The 17,729-nt window shown below is 40.8% G+C and overlaps 1 protein-coding gene across 5 annotated transcripts; it reads right to left on the bottom strand.

Moving 5' to 3' along the window:
• Positions 1-1,593: 1,593 nt before the first annotated feature.
• On the bottom strand, positions 1,594-17,611 carry ppp6r2a (protein phosphatase 6, regulatory subunit 2a). 5 transcript variants are annotated; one of them, XM_084345974.1, is made up of 24 exons: positions 17,523-17,611; positions 13,603-13,772; positions 12,627-12,881; positions 11,401-11,587; positions 11,047-11,184; positions 10,889-10,954; positions 10,666-10,778; positions 10,219-10,332; positions 9,552-9,678; positions 9,190-9,342; positions 8,412-8,636; positions 8,234-8,298; positions 7,813-7,928; positions 7,639-7,724; positions 5,986-6,066; positions 5,741-5,838; positions 5,461-5,518; positions 5,165-5,292; positions 4,926-5,050; positions 4,670-4,814; positions 4,092-4,180; positions 3,753-3,936; positions 3,008-3,115; positions 1,594-2,774 (listed from the first exon to the last, which is right to left on the bottom strand). In XM_084345974.1, the coding sequence occupies exons 3-24, from the start codon at positions 12,851-12,853 to the stop codon at positions 2,726-2,728; spliced, it is 2,682 nt and encodes an 893-aa protein (XP_084202100.1). In that variant the 5' UTR covers positions 12,854-12,881; positions 13,603-13,772; positions 17,523-17,611; the 3' UTR covers positions 1,594-2,725. The 5 variants fall into 5 exon arrangements, with proteins under 5 accessions (XP_084202100.1, XP_084202099.1, XP_084202102.1 ...); XM_084345973.1 differs by having other exon boundaries at positions 17,187-17,606; XM_084345976.1 differs by having other exon boundaries at positions 3,753-3,933; positions 17,187-17,606.
• Between the last annotated feature and the right edge of the window lie 118 nt (positions 17,612-17,729).

The raw sequence follows: 17,729 nt of genomic DNA, 5'->3' as shown, positions 1-17,729 counted from the left end.
TGTCATTTTTACCTTGTTTGCTGCTAACAATGCTAAAGCCTTTTTATTATGCTTTTTTATACTGATGTCATCTTACAACAGGGAAAGGTTGAAGCACTACAGCCTTGTATCTGTTATAAGACAGGTGGTACCACTGAATGTTTTCATATTTATTTACACCATGAGGGTTGCAGGTGAGATATTAAGGCTAAAACTGTCACACGCCATAAGAGTAAGTCTAATCCACACCATTAATTTAATGGAATAGACATGTAACTGTGGTCAGATCTACTCGTAAAGCCATGATAATGGGTCAGTGACATTACAAGACTAATGGAAAACTTGAGTTGACCTATCGACATGTGACCACGCGCGTGACTGCGACTGTTAGTTTTATTGAAGTCAGATAACAAACATGTCCTGGTAATGCTGGAAGTGCTTCGTAGTACAGGCCTCTGGTTTTGTGCATTGTGCTGTTTATCTGAGCTTGTTTGATGAAAACAGCTTCCTGCTGCTGCTGTAAATGACGAGTGGTGACACTGAACCAAAGCAGCAAAGTTGCAGGCTGTAAAAATGCACAACAACAAGCTGAAAGATGCTTTGACAATGGGAAACTGATGGTTTATCCACCACTGTGAACACTTGTTGCCTTTGGGTTTTTGAGCGAAGTTATATTTTTGCTGTGAAGATCTGGAGCTGCATTTTAAGTCTCTTCAGTGGTGCATTCAAAGACAATCCGACACTATGTTTAACTTCCCAAAGAGGGCAGTTACTTGTCAGCTAGGAAGGACACACCATCTCAGGTGAGCTGAGAACACAGCAATTCTGTGCGAGTTGATTTTCATATTGCTCAGATGCAGCAAACTGCTGCCTTAAATTAAAAAGATAATATGTATAAAAACTACAGATTTTGTAGTAATTTAATCTCTTACCTTCATTCTACAAATGTCAGTTAGTTTGTATGATGAAATACCTGACAGACGGTGGTATATGGTTTAGCAGCTGCTGCTCTAAAGCTGACCCTGACCTCTGACCTCCCTGCAGATCTCCTCTCAGGGCTCAGTAAGCTTGTGCAGACTGACTGACATCTCCCTCACTCTCCCAACAGCTTTGTTGCACCTGTTGGGGCGGGAGAAAAGACACCTTTATCGTCCTTATGTGGAGTCCAGTGACGTCAGGTAATCGAGCACAGGTCTAACCCCCCAGAAGGGCTGAAAACACCTGTGGGGGTTCTGCAATGTCTTTAAACTGAACATCATTCACATGAACAGCTGGACAGACAACAACCAGACGGTGAGAGCCAAAGCTTTTGGTATTAATGTGGTCAACCAGACACTTTTAATTTCAAATTTCTTTTAACAATGATCGTAAAACCTGATCGCTGTCAAATGATTTAAGTAAGTACACCAAAGAGGCCTGGAGCTCTGCAGAACCCAGACCTGCCCTATTTCCAATCCTGCTGCTCAGAGAGAAATAAAATTAAACTTTAAAAAAGAAAAAAAACAAAAAAAAAAACATACAGCGTCACTCCAGATGCCACTCTCGTCCTGTGAGTAAGTGCTTGGTGGAGAGAGAGAGAAAAAAAAGGAACAGACAACAATAGTAATCTCAAGATTGCTTGTAAAATTACTTTTAAATGTAGATAATATTTGTATATAGGTAGATAATGTTTGGTTGATTTAAGGGGAATAGCAATAAGAACTTAAAAGTCAATACAATCAGAAGGTCTTAGCTCACTAGCTAGGTCAACAGAGAACCGGTTATACATGCACTAAAAAGAAAAAACAAAACAAAAAGAAAATAAAAAATTTAAAAATCTGAAAGATCAAGTTGAGATTATATCCAAATTTGTTTGCCCAAACCTACACCGAATGAGTCTAGATTGATTCTTTTTAAAAAGAGATAATGTTGAATTTCTTTTTTTTCCTTTTAAATAAAATGGCTAATTGACATTATTGCACATGAGCAAAAGACAGTAATACTATTAGAGCTCTGTTCATCGACCTCCTCCTCCTCGACGGACCTTCCTGAAGCACTTTAAAACATTCAGAAACCTGGTGATGTACGACAACAAGAGATGTTTCATCAACAGCAACCAAAGAGAAAAAAAAAACAACGGATAAAAACGTTGATCTGGGTGAGAGGACAGATAAGACAGCCAGCAGAGATGAGGGTAGAACACTTACATTGTGCTATAATGTACAGTAAATGGCTGCATAAGTGCTTTTTCTTAAGCTTGAAGAAAAAAAATGTTTTCAAAAAAAGGTATTTATTGTTGAGGCATCGTTAAAAGTTAGCCTGTGCTATCCATTCAGGGGTGACCATGTAAAATCCCTAACAACGGGACTCCAACAGCTTTGACCAAGTAGGAGACAAATCTTTAAAAAAATAACGATGATGATGATGTTACCCCTCGGATTCTGTCATTTCAAAGATCGCTGCTACATTAAAACCGCACGTAATTATGTGCAACATCAGAAAAAAGGCTTTGAAGATGATTCCTCTACACTCCGTTCTGTCTGTTGGATTTGTTGTTGTTTTTTTGTTATTTTTCTGTTTTTTTTGTTTTGTTTTTTACATGTTCCGCCGCCTCATTATTGGTGTTGATTGGCAGTGTCCAGGTCCAATAACATGGCAGAGTGATTCAGTAAAAACACCGTAGTTGCAGTGAGGTTATTTAGGGGAGTCACTCTGGAGGAGGCTGACAGTCAGCGGCACCGTCACCGATGGATTCAGCTCGCCTTGCTCACACCGGCCCGTTGACCGACACTTCCTGGGGTGGAGGAGTTTCCTCTCTGTGATGATGACAGAGGAAACGGTCACATACACACACAAACTGAGTGGATGAGCAGCTATTCAGTGAGAGTTTAGCATTTGAGGTATTTGGTCAAATATTTTTCATTTTGTTTCATTTAAGAAGTGTCATAGAGGAGATTTCTAAATATTGAGATACATAGTATATATACAAAGCATCTTCATAAATGTATCCAACAAACCGTCTACACAGAGTGAAAAGGCGCCCACTTACTTCCTGTCAGTGTGTGTGGTTACAGGTGAATCCCCAGCAGGGTGCGGCTCTGACACTTTAGGAGGATCTGACAGAGAGAGTTTCTCCAGAGACACCGGACTCTCCTCACTGCAGGACACACACACACACAGACAGACAGACATCCTCAGTCACAGTGCAGGTAAACATCATTTATTACTCAGCAGTCATTGGAAGATAACTTACAACATAACTTGGACTGCTGTGTTACTGTGTGAATGATCAGAGGAACTAAAAAGTGTTACTTATATTTCTGTTAAAGTAGTGTGTGTGTGTGTGTGTGTGTGTGTGTGTGTGTGTGTGGACCTGTTTTGACCTTACTATAAAGGTGGGGTGATAATAATGACTGATGACCTACAATGTATTTGTTGGTAACTACATTACTGTATCTTAACTAATTCTTCAGACTCCTGGAAAAAGTCAACACATTGCATTTGCTACCCAGTAACTTCTCAACCTTTCTAAACTTGAGAATCTCACTGTAACTGTGTTCAGAGTACCATAGAAGCTCCCAGGATATACTTTACTTAGAAAAGGCAATACTGAATGAATCCAGTAATTTCAAATCCCAGTCCAGTCTATAATTACCTCAATGTGGTGATTATGTTTCAAATATAGATGTCTATACACACACGGACCAGCCTTTTGTGTATGGCTGCAGTGGACTGGTCAACAGGGGAATAAAACACTCAGCATCTGACAGCAAGGCTTTCTAAAAGATTCAAACCTTTTGAGGTCAGCTGTCTTGTTGCCGGGGACGTGGGGCGCATTGGTGGCAGCAGGAGGGGCACCGGCGTTTTTGTCATCCTCCTCGCTGTCGGATCCACCGGAGGAGCTGCTGTCTGAGGCCACGAGAGGAGCCTTCCTCCCTTCTCCCGCCTGCCAAGCACCAGAGGAGGCACTAACATCTGCTGACATAAACCAAAGACCCAAGAAATGAGTGTGTTGTGTTTGTCAAGCCAATTAAAACGTGTGTTTAGAGGATGGAATGTGCATTCCAACAGACACAGGTTGTTCAGTTGTATTCAGTGAGTCAGCTGATGTGAGGATGGAGGTAAAGGCTCACCACTCTTGTCGTGGTTTTGTTTGGCTTGTTTATCTGCATCACTGCTGCTCGTGTCTGCAGGAGAGCTGCACCTGGGCTCAGTCTCTGTACTGTGGAAAATCAACAGAAAACAGAAAACCGTGTTAAGAAGTTGTGAACGATGACAGTTGTGTTCACAGAATCTCCCATTGTGTGACTGTATTTCTTGTAATTTTGAAGAATGGTCTATGTCATTTTTCTGCCAGTATTGAAACTAAAACCATTTATTGCAGCCTTTGTGTTGCCATAGAATCCATACACAGATCCTCTCTAACAGACCAATGTTCTGTTGGTTTTAATGCTTCTTTATTTATTTTTTGCAATTTTATAACTTTCAAACCCAGAACTTGTCAGTTGCCCTTTTGCAAAAGTTGTGAGGTGTGTCAGAAGAATCGCTCTCTAACAAACAAAGCCACTTTTCAACCACTTTTTCCCGCTCCTTGATGCCTGCTGCATCAATTAAACCTATAAACTATCGCACCTAGAAAATCTTAAATTAATTTGTTGTTCAATTCATCCTGGGAAACTTTCTTATTGGGGTCAACAGATGTTCTCCTCACCCGGAGAAAGGCTGGAACTCAGTGAAGTTGGCCCAGCCAGTTCCCTGCGTCTCTGCTCCGCTCCCACCTGAGCTCTCCCACCCTGCTGGGGTTTGGGAGGCTGCAGTCCCTCTAGAGTCCCTGAAATTTGCTGTCCAGCCTGGACCTGGAAACAAAACAGAAAAAAAAGACTCTTTCAGGCAGAAACAAAAGCAGATTCTGAAAGGCTGTTCGTGGGTTTACATGACATCTGATTGAGTTCTGTCCTCTCATCTACCTGAATCTGATGTGTTCTGCTCATCAGATTCGTCCTCATCAGATTCAGATCCGCGGTCCCGCTCCCTGCCTCCGTTCTCCATGCTGCTCCTGGAGCTTCCCTCTGAGGTTTGAGAGACCCCGAACCTGGAAAAGAATGACGATGGATACAAGTTGAGGAAAGATGGAAGGATTTACAGGCAGAACACGGAAATGCTTGCAGTGAGGAAAACAAAAACTAGAAATCACTCTGAGGTTTACCTTGTTCTGGATTTAGCTTGTGTTGCATAGTTCATCTCCTTCTCCTCCCAAATGTCCTCTTCTTCTTCAGCATCATCAAATTGGCGTATCCTCTCTTTACAGCAGGCCTCAAAAGCAGCCGCATTGGCCTGTGTACAGACAGACACACAGATTAAGTCATGTTTCTTTCTGTGACAGGGACAGATTACCAAGTATGTTATTGAAGTAGCTATAACAACAATGTTACTGAGAGGAACAGCAGATTGAGTTTGATTATTACACATTTTTTATGACACAGACACATGCAAAACACTTACACTATTATCATCAGCATCTAGATTGAAGTTTATTTCTGCAATTCTGTCAAATGTGGCACTGTGGAAAGAGAACAAGAAACATGTTAAACACTTAGCCGACATCCGGTAGGTAAAAGTGATTGCTCTGTTACAACTGAGAGAATAAGTCACCTACAAGGAAGTACAACAGACATAACATAAAGAAGTGTAACTAAGAATCAATAAAAATGTCTCTGAGCACTGGTGTGGAGGACATTTTGCTCTGTTGACTGGGGATGGGATGCAGAAATGAACTACTTACTTGATATTTTCATCATGCTCGCTGAACTCTTCATCATTGAACCCAAACTGATCCACAAAGTTGGCGGTCATCTGTTGGATCTGATAGTCGGAGAAGGCCTGAGAGGGTCAAAGGAAACATTTTAAGGTGATATCATTATGGACAGAAGAGGCTAACAGACATGGACATTGATATTTCTTTACTAATACAAGCATCATTGGTGTGAGGTGACATTTTGCTTCCATGGTAATGTCCGTCTGTCCTACCTGCTGGAGAGACAGGTCGTTGGGGAAGGGGCTCTCCATGTCGTCGTCCTCACTGGATGAGTGCATGTTGTGGGTGCTTACCTGCAGGACACAGTGCAGAGGTTCCATGAACTTTTTACAGTTCAAATGCAAGTTACAATTTTCAATATCATGCTGCAATTTTAATGACGAATGCTTGTCAATTCTTAGTAACTGTGCTGGGCAATATATGGATATTGTCATCAGGATATTATTATATATTGTCTCAGATTTTGGATGTGACATAAGTGTTGTTCTGCTTCATTTTAAAGGCTGCATACGGTAAAGTGATGTAATTTCCTGAACATATAGACTGTTCTACTTGTTCTAATGCGACCAGATCTTTACATGCTTAGTCATTATATACACATTACTGATATTTATTTAGAAAAAATCTCATCATGTAAATATTTAATGAAAGTAACTATAATCCTCCTGACAGTATTGTAGCCGTATTAATAGAGGTGTTTGGTCAAAGATATTGATATTTGATTTTGTTGACCTGTCCTAGTATTTTAAGTGATTTGATGAGATTTCAAAATATCAAGATATACATCATGCCTAAAAATATTGCAATTTTATTTTAAGGCCATATCAACCGGCCTTACTGTAACATAACAATTTGATTATCTTTTTGTTTTGATGTTGTGGAAAACAGAGACTAGACTTTGTCTTTCTGCAGTATACCACTGAGCTTTTGTCACACTATGTAGGTCTTACCTGAGGTGCACACAGACTTTAATAGTATTGTAAGCACTAATGGAGGTACAGATGAAGACGACAAAGCCAAAACTGGAAAATCCAGAGAAGCATTTAACATCTTACAGAACATATGGAAGGCCAGGGACATAACAACATTGACTAACTGTAAATCTTTAACACCAATGTCTTAACTGCCTTGCTTTACGGATCTGAAACTCTGTGCACTACAAAGACCATGTCAAGGAAAAGTCCAAGTGTTAATCAACAAATGTCTAAGAAGAGAATTTGGTAGCTGTAACCATCAGAAATTAGGATCTATGGCAAAGTTGTATATCAGCAGAAGGAAATGGTCATGAATCGGTCACACTCGAAGAAAACTGAAGGACAGTATCAGAAAAACGCTGTCATGGAAACACGAGGCATACATGGATGAGAGAGATGGAGACAGATATGAGGGCAGGTTACACCTGTATAGACTCAACGAGATGGCCCACCGAAACGAGCAATTAGTGGCCTACGCTCCACCTTGGAGTGAAATGGTGATGACTGAGTGAGTGAGTCCATACAGACTTGCAGTCTTTTTGAATGCTACTGTATACAATCTAGCAAATGCATTTGTTGCAGTGCAAACGTGAGTGTGCAGTGTGACCTCACTTAGCAGATGTCGTCACACTTTAAGTCTATCATCTGGGCCACCACTGTTGTGAATTGATTAAAACAACACTTCTGACTCATGTTTATGCTTATATTTCTAAATTTATTAAATTAAATCCCAAAAGAAAAAACTAGTTTGCTGGCTGCTCTGACTTTCAGATGGGCTGCTGCTCATTTCTGGGCGCCCTCCTGGGCTTAACTGGGAAAGAGGAAATAAGTAGAAGTTAAAAGCAAGCTATTGATGCACAGGAACCTGAGTGCTACTGAATGATATCTCACCAGTTCTACCGTGTTCCTCCTGTTAGTCTCTCTCAGGGTCTCGTCCACAAAGCTCTCCCAGCGACCTCTGCAGTCTTCTGGAAGCTCTGCAAAAGCAGAGGTTTTCATTATCACTGATCTTTCAGTTAAAATGGTAACTTATCTGGTACCGGGACTAACAAAATATGAGATTACCTTTGATGAGGTCAGTGATCTGGGCCTGTACAGGTCCTTTCTCCAGGTTCTGGACCACCATGTTGGAAATTCTGGTCAGATGACCCATGTTACCTCTCCTGGTGCCACCCTCAGCCCTAAGATTGGTAGGGACACACTTATTATTACCTTCAATTTGCAAAGTAACTTCACTACAGCAGCACAACTGCAATTGTCAAAAGCAATCTGTAATGCATTGATGTTACAGCATCAGAAACCGTTCCCAATGTTAACATTGCAGCATATATATTCTTTACTTTAATTGCAGACATTAAAAAAAATACAGAAACATTTTGTAAGACAATACATTTCAACAATACATGACATCCATAATGCAGAAAAATGCAGCTGCAGAAGTATTATGATGCACATAGCTATGATGTGGATATAAAGACATTCTTACTGTATTTTATCATTCTCCTCCCAGGCGTCAAGGATCTTCTGTACCAGTTGACACTTCTGGAAGAGCTGAGGGTGCAACAGAAACAGAATGAAGCCGAGTGAAGAATTAACTGAGAAAGAGCATCAAAACCCTGCAAATAAAACTGTAGAGACACTCAAGTTCTGCCGAAGCCACCTACATGTGCCACAAGGGCATTGTGGATGGAGGTCTGTGGGTCACTGGTCCTGCCTGTCTCCACTGCCTCCCCCTGCACCTCTGGGTTGGATGCTGCAGGCTTCCCATCGTGGTTCTGCAGGCCTGGACTGGGCCTCTCCTCTGAGGAAGGATGGTTCAGGATAGCTGCCACACACAGCTCCACTTGGAAGTGCAAAAAGTTGTTCCAAGAGTATTTGAAGAAGAGATCCTTTTCAGAAAGACGGAGAGCAAAGTTACTGACATGCTGAAAAAGAGTGTAAGAAGACAGAATAACTGAGTAGACCTGAACAGCATGCACTTGTAAAGAGGTACAACACCTTTTAGTTTGTAGGCATGTTAACCAATGACCACGTGCCCAGTGTGCCCTTTTAAAAAGGATCTAAAAAAGTACAGTGGTACCAACTTGATCTCCAGTACCCCCATATTGTGTAACCAGGGTGACAATGGAGGGACTAAATCCCCCGTGTGCTGAACTACACTCGAATTTTCATGGTCTCATATGAACCAGATCCAAATAAGTCACACCCACTGCCCTTTGGTCAGGTGGTGTGATATGGTAATCAGTGTTCCCGGCCTCATGACCAACCTTGTGTAAACCTGATGAAACTTTTTCAGATATCACAGACAAACACAATCAGGAAAAGGCATCTTTCTAAAGACATACCCATATCATATCTCAAACTCATATCAACTCAGTATGTGTGCAATGACAACTAGGAGCCACAGTTTCAATATCCAGAGTCAAGCCAGGCTGAGCCTACCAGTAGTATGTTAATGGTGGAAAGATTGCAGAGCTCCTGGCAGATACTGGGAGAATTGGTCTGCAGCAGAGCGGCCACAAGCCGGGCCACGTGAAGGCGGGCGTTCCCCAGTGGCTGCTCTAGAACGCCAACGGTCGTCAATATTGCACTTTTCTACAGACGGAATGAGAAAAGGATATCAAATAGTATTATAGTAATATAGTCACAAATTGTTGTTTTGACACCAGCAAACAAGAACCCTGAGTTTCAGTGCTAGTGCTGCACCACAGAGGAAAAACAAGGTTGTATAACAGCAACAATTAATACGAATCACCTAATATGCATTCCATTTTGCTTCACTTGGCACTGCTCTATGGATTTACCTTGGGGGGATCCAGAAGAATCTGCTGGAAGTCCTTTAAATGGGGCTCAATGGCATTTAAAATACTGCTGTTGACAGTGTAAGACCTTTCATAACCCTGAGAATACAGATCCATCAGCCCTTCCAACCTGGGAGACATAAGCAGAAGAAACCATTAGCACATTACACTTGAAGTCTAGTCAAGTTCCACCTGTTCAGAGTTGCCTTTGGGATATTTTCTACTGTGTCAGCAGTATTTTGAAATATAAGCAGAAGGAGGCATTTTCTTTACTTTCCTGAACCCTTACAGGAGTAAATACAATAGGCTTGTGCCGACTGACAACTGGATCATATATCTACAATCAAAGGGGTTGTCCATGATTGTATTTCTTTATATCAGAACTAAGATATTCTAAAAATAACTCTATAATGTGCTCCATATTGTGCATTTAGAGAGGCTATCTGGTGGGTCCATGTGTAATGACCCAATCCCCTCCCTACACCTGACACCCTCGAGCTATTGGATCATGTATCAGCAATCTCCTTTAACCACAACATATCAAACTGGAAACAATTGCCCAACCCTTAACTGCAATAAACATTTACCATTGGGATGACCGTGATCCAGAGGAAGCAAAACTAACTATGCTCCAAACATTAAGAAATTGACAGAAAACACTTAGACTCACCCAGACCTCCTGGTCTCCAGTAAGGTAAGTAGCACTTGAGTTCCGTTAACGATGGAGGCCTCACTCCTCTCACCCTCAAACATGTTCTTGATGAGCCCTGCTACACTCTCCTGCCTGATAAAGGTTCACAAAGTGGCAAATTAATCAAACAAAACAGATGATGAGGACATGCTTATGAGAGAACGTGTTCTCCTCTTAAAGCCAACAAGACGGTTGTTTGTCTGCTATTGTTGTGGAAATTAAATGGTGGGATGTTGAACACCAAGGAAGCACAAAGTCAAACTTGCACAAATTTTGGAATGTTTTGAAAAATAGTCCAATCGCAATATATAATGTTTTAGTGTATTTAGAATGCCTGCTTGTGTGGACATTTAAGACAAAACATCGCTTCATAGAACTGATCAATAATATAATAGCATTAACGAACAGTAGATGGCTTCAACTTACGACTCTAGTACAGCCAATAGCGGGTCGGCCTCCATATTCTCTTGCATCTGATTGGCCTGGTCTCGACTAAGGCGGATGATGTCACAAAGCGTTTGGGATGCATTTGATTGTCTCTGAAACGTAAATCATTGAAACAAACTCTAAATTAACAAATGAATCCTTAAAGTTGACTGTACTTTTCTGACAAAATGACAGGTCAACTCCCAGCAGGCCAGACACTCACCTCCTCATCTTTGCCAGTATGGATGAGCTCTGTGAGTCTTTGTACCAACTTCTCCTCATTCAGCCACTTGGGGAAAATGGAAGGTGTTAGATACTTTTAAGGCTTTTAAAGGCTGTTTGCTTGTGGAAAGTACACAAAGACATATTTAGAGAGCTTACATGAAGGACCTCCTGCCTCAAGGGGGCAGGCTCCACACAACTGATGAGGCGAAGCAGTAGGTCCATCATGGCAGAGGCGTCGATGTGTTTCAGCACCAGACCAATAAAGCCTTCCTTTTTCTTTAGAAAAGTAATCACCTGGAAAACAAAACGAAGTGCTCAGTACTTCTGGTTCCAAATAGCAGAACGAAGCAGGGTGAATGTGTGCTATTTCACATCTTTGGTTTGCAAAATACCACACCTCTGTTTTGTAATGTAATGTCACTTTTATCTATACAGCAACATTAGTCAACAGTCCTATTTATTGCTTATTTGCATGCTCTACCCAAGAAACAATGATCTTTTTCAGCGTACCTGTTCGGTTTTCCTGGCAATCAGATTGCCAATGGTTTTGCTGAAGAAGCTGGCCAGTAGCGGGTTGAGGGGTGGGTCCTGCTCCAGGAAGTTATACAGCACCTCAAGGAGAGACTCTTCCGCCCCCAGCTTATCATTTATAATGGACACATCGGATGTCAGGAGCTCACAAGCTATATTAGGAAACCTAGAAAAACAAAATGACCATGAAAAGGGCTCTCTGCAATTAAAGACATTCAAGTTGCATTACTGAAATTTTTTCTGATGATCTCAGAGAGTCAAAACAAATGTAATTACATGAAATTTAATATAAGTTCAACAAATCCTGTGGGGAATTTCCTTTCAGAGTGACCAGAGCATAAATATATCAGAATATATCAAATCATAACAGAAAGGGGTACTAAACTAAACTAATATCTAATATTCTATAATAAGTTATCTTAGCATTTTCTCCTTTCAAAACAAAATATGAAAAAAATGAACAATGACAATACATCAATTTAATTCATGTTAATCCAAATTAATTATACTAGCTGTGACAATATTGCAGAGACAAAGAACAGTATGTTAAGTAGGAAATTATCAATTTATTAAATTTAAATAAATAAATATTTCCTAAAGTCAATATTTATCTGTACCATCTATTTGGTTATCGGGCACTAGAACTGAACTAAGAACTGAAATAACAACTTAACAAGAACTACATTAGAACAAGACCTGAGCTAAGTACATACTGCGCCTTGATGCTTCAGTCTAATGAAATCATGGACAAAATTTAGATTGAAAAAAGTTGATCCATCGCTTAACTAAAATTGTGGAAAGTCCTGTGTTTTTTGCAGCTGCTACTCTGAAGGGAACAAAACAGATCGCGTTTTCACATTTTTACTGACAGCAGTGCCAATAATAATACCACTTAGATAACACGGTGGGTAGTTTCCACATTGCCGCATTCACTCAAGAAATAAAGCTTATGTTTTATCAGAAACTGTTAAAGGTAACAATTTTCTACACTTTTATTTATATAAATATATACAATAATATAAAGTAATGTTATATAATCTGTTGCATTTCTTGCATGAGAACTCTAGTTGTCTGGTAAAGGGTGACAATAAAATACAAAATAAATTGTACCTTTTTAGTAGTTTATAATGTTTGCCCTGACTATATCCATATGCTGTGGAGCATCCTGAAACCTATCACTATTCCCTATCACCGTGAGGACTCACTTAAAGCGGCTCCTCTCCTCCAAGTCGGCGGGCGGCTCTGTGGTGATGAGGCTGACCAGCTCCTGCATGCAGTGGTCCTGGGAGAGGAAGAGCAGTAGCCGACGGTTTTGGGCCTTGCACTCCTGCAGGACATCATCCTCCTCCATCAGCTCTCTCAGCGTCACGTCCTCCCTGTCCAGCAGCTGGTCGATGTGGGAGGTGGTGTGCAAGTCGAACTTCCAAAACATGGTGGCCGCTGGGACAGGGGACACAGCCCTGGGCCATTGGGAAGAAGAGTGACGAGGAGGGAAAGTAAAGGAAGAGAAACACAGAAGTGGAGTAGGATGAGGGGACAGAGGCCCAGCAGTGACCAGAACAATGAAAGAAAGGGATAGGAAGGGGAAGAGTGGATGCGTAGGTGGGGAAGGAAGCAGGGGAGAGAACTGATGTAAACAAAGATGTAAACTAGAGGATTAAACCAATAATAGCAGGAACAACAACACAGCACTATCACTCACAGTACATCCTTACAGGAAGTACAATGTTCTTGTATTAACTTGAAAAACTGGCTTGTAAACAGTATTTTCAGATTACATTAGTCTAATCACATTAACACAGAGTATTCCAGTTTATGCTGCATTAATGTAGGGCCCTTTGGCCATGTATAGACTTTGATAAAAGTAAGTTGCAGTAAATTTTGCAGTAGGAACAACAGACACTCTTCTGCTTGGATGTTTCATGTAAAACCATAAAGGAACACCCACGTTTCTGCTAAATTTGCATGGTGATTCCCACAAAAAGTGGGCATAAACATTATGAAAATGACAGTAAGGTTGAGCCCGAGGTAAATTACTGGATGATTGTGACAAAATGTGAAGGCGATCACTTCAGTCACTAATCAAGCTTGCATTATTGTGGTAGAGGTAAGTTTAGCCATACATCACACATAAAATTACAAAAAGACGGAAATGCCACAAAACAAACAGCTCACACGTACCAGTGGATGAAATGTGGATATCTTTAATCAGACCTCCCCCACGGGCAGGCAGGCATTTGTGTTTGTGCAGACGACAGAGAGTGTGGTGAGGCCTGGCATTTATCAGCATGGGTCTCCTCTTAAAACGCAGGCCTCTTTAGGAGATGAGACACTGAGAGGCTCACCATAACCTGCACGACACGAAAAACAGCAGAGATTATTCATCGACGGTGCAACAAGATTTTAGGAGATTTGACATCGTGTTAACATACCATTCAGACACACTTTTATATCTGCACAAATACTGTATGTGACTGTATACATGATGAGTTATGTGCTCAATTCTGACTTCTTGCTCAGATAAAAAAAAATGTGTTTAGCTGTGCACATAATTTTTAAGTGTGGCCAACGTGATCTGGTCCAAGTCCTGAACTGACACGCTTGCCCAAAAGAAATCATATGTAGCACATAGGGAAACATGGAGGCCACTGAAGTCAGCGTTTACAGTTTAATTTATAAGTTGATGTGCAGTTGAATCCAGTAAATTTGTGAGCACATGATAACGAGGATGAGGAGTAAGAGAGCCAAATTTTTAATTATGGTGTTTTGTGGCGTAATGGCTGCTTTCTGTACAGAAATGTGTGTGGATGAGGAATCCGAGTCAGGAGAGGTGGGATCGTGACGTGAGTGGCTTCACAAAAACTGCCAGCACAGAGTTGTGACAAATGTCGATCCAGAGTCATGTGAAAGTTTTTAGACTGACGTTGCTCAGAAAAAAAAATCAGATGTGTATCTGATTTAGGACCATGAAAGTGGCCAAAAACAGAATTGAAAAAAGATCAGATTCCATGTGATTTATGCTGTTTACACTGTTGTGGGAAAAAAGTCTGGAGAACTGCTGACATTTGTGTTATTTATTTTTGTTACTTGTGTTTCCTTATTGAAAAAATGCCAGTATTTGAGGTCCATTAGTCTTACAGTAAGAATTATGGCTTTTTACATATTTTTGTTTTCCCTGCTGGGACGGAAAATGACCACATATGCGCCAATATGAAACTTGTTTAGGGTTTATAAATAGAAAAGGATGTTTGGGGTAATATATAATTTAATTACCCAGTGAAGTTTACCGTTTGAGTGCACTGATGTCAATTTAGACCAAAAAGTTTATCGTTTGACTGGAACATTTTCTTGCTCAGTTACATATTTTTTGCCAGAAGTGTGGCACAAATAATCAGTGGACGTATTGATATTGGAATTTATACTCCCTAATATTGGCATCGGCCCCAAAAAAATCAAGTATTGGTCGGGCTTTACTTACAAAACCACCCTAAAGAGCTCAAACCAATAAATGTAATTATGATGTGCACGCCATCGCCATGAGGCATCGACTAAACACAATGGAAATATTCAATAGCAATTAAGAAGGCTAAAATAGCAAAGATGGCCTATAAGACATTCTAACAAGGAAATTGCAAGCTTCAGGCTCTACCTTTTTTGTCAACTTCTTCTATTTTATTTTACACCGTCGCTGTGTTCATGCTCATTACTCTATACTTGGACAACATCTAGTCAACATCTACTTTGGCACCTCAACAGAGGATTTTTAATGCCCACTATCAGAGGAGGTAAATGGAGAATGCATCTTAAATGAGGGAGAGCAAGTATTTGATGCTTTTGTGGCTACCCAAGTATGTTTAGTTTGTTTTTCCTCATGTGGTTACTGTGGCAGCTAATCTAGTCAACCTAACCCCCCAGAAGTGACAGAAAACAATTAGAGCTTGTAGCTACGTCAAAGCTAATGTGTGTCTCTGAGCAACTGTTGGTCATGGAAGTAAAACTGAAGGAGGAAATCAAAGTGCTTCCTCCTTTTTCTTTTCCTTTTTTCCTGGGGAGGACCCTACCCTGCACATGCAGCAGCAACAGCAGCAGTGTCCATCTGGCATACATTTACAGAGTACACAAGTGCAATAATAACCCGCTGAACGCTCCCTGTGGACACTGAGCAGGAAAGCAAATGCTTGACTTTACATCCAAAATAGAACCCACCAGAGGCAACCTCAACAAAAACAGTCTACTGGCACATATAACACACGATGAAAAGAGGAACAATGGCACACATAAAGGGCATACGTGTGGATGTTGTGAGCCAACAATAGTCTGTAATTAGGCAAGTTAAAAAGGAGTGAAATCAAGTAAAAGGAAATTCAACCAGCACTTTTACACGAGTTCTGCTTATTTATTGAACGTAGGTAAAGATGCAACTGGTAGCGATTGGATGTTTATCATGTCGTACTGGACACTTTGTACAACATGCACTACAAATGATCAACCCATCTGCAACAGTGCACTTCAGAGGACAAACAAAAGCTGCAGTTTTCCTCAGCCTGTTGCTGCTTACTTGCACTTAGATGCACTGAAGTTGTAAAATTAGGTGAATAGGCCTTCATCTCATGTTTGATACACAGACGATGGGCCCAACATATTGATAAGAGTTCATTGTGAGAATAAAGGCCACTTAGTCAACTTGTGCTTCATAATACTCCTTCACAAATGTACAGAGTCCATGGTGCTTATTCAATTCACATTATTGATTACCTTTGGTTTGTTGGCTGTCAAACAAAATAAGCCATTGCTTTAGACTTTGAATTGCACCATGTTTTTTTAAAATAACAGAACAACCAATAACAATAATGATGCATGTGTATCCCTAGTTTGTAATGTTTTGTTAGGTAAGGCGGTCCCCATTTTGTTGAGACTGTCCAACAATGACAATCACACTGGTGTGTAGCTACAGAAATGTAGACTGAGCTGCCATAGACTTGGCATGAAGTGCACATCAACTGACTTGCGGTAGGAGCTCAGATTTCTGTTTACTTCAACTCCAGTGGAGGCACCACTTCCAAATAATACAGGATTAAAAAATAGAGAATTATTTTACAAAAATTAGTCGTCACGGTTGGTCACATTGCGTCGTTTCATCACAGGGTCCCTTTCTTTTTTTATCCACCGGTTACTAATGTACAAATTACCGTAGACAGTGTGTAAGGTTACTTGATTTGAGCAACTCAGCGAGGCTTCTTGCTGTTGGCCTTTTAGCCAACTCCGAATGGCTGCATCAAGAAACACTACTCGGGTTAACGTTAGTTATTTCGTTAAGTGCTGGACGGTATCAAACATTTGAGAAAATATGCAGTAATATAAGGAACATATTAGCCGGTAAATAAGTTACGTTAATCTCGATGGCACCCGAATATAAATGTTAAAGTTAACTAAGCGGCTGTGTTACGTTAAGTAGCGTTAACAGTTAAGTGATCTATTTGGCAAAGTTAGCCGATTAGCCAACGTTAATGTCTTAATCAACGTTAACTGGCCATTGTAGGCACTAAGTTATCAAGTTAGCATTCGGTTAAGCTAACGTTAACGTTAGTTCCTCCTTTCCTCTGATTAGCACGTAAGCTAATTAGCTACTAACAGTTAACGTGTACTGAGCTGAGTTAGCCAACTTAAATAGCTCTCCAACTTAGGTTCAACTTTGTCGATGCAGCAGCAGAGTTAACGTTAGCTAGTTGCACAAACTCATGACGATCTTTCCGTCCGAAACTTACCTTTGATTGAAAGTCCGCTGCTATTCCTCCCGTCTGTTTTAGACTGTTGGTGGAGTTTTTCGTCAAGCAGCCAGCCACTAAGTCACTAGCTATCCAGCTAACTACTAGCTAGCTGTGTTAGCTAACATACATTAGCCTGTGAGCGAATAGTGATTTGTTTTGAAGAAGGGTCAGTCTGCGACAGCACAGGCTACTGTTAGCTAGCTCAACTTAGCTAACGTTAGTCAAATGTGCCCTCAAAGTCTATCAAATGAACAGTTCCCCAACATTAATGGTTACTTGACACTAATAGCAATACATATTATTATAGATAGAGAGTGTATGGTTCGTACTCACGCACAAAGTAATTCAAACGCGGGGCTAAGTTTAGCATGCAAAGCAGGAAAAACTCAGTCATATTTTTCGAATCAAAATGGCGACATGGTTACGATGGTTACGAGAGCGCGCATTAGACCTACACGGGGGCGCGCATTGACTCCGGGCTGTGCACTGAGCTCAGGAAAGCATTTTGGAGTACTGACTGATGCGACAGTGCGACACGGC

Source organism: Pagrus pagrus, assembly GCF_965226575.1.
Source record: "Pagrus pagrus genome assembly, chromosome: 23".
In the NCBI taxonomy this organism is placed as follows: domain Eukaryota; kingdom Metazoa; phylum Chordata; class Actinopteri; order Spariformes; family Sparidae; genus Pagrus; species Pagrus pagrus.
Note: the sequence above shows the minus strand (reverse complement) of the source record. Positions and strands in the feature narration are given on the sequence as shown.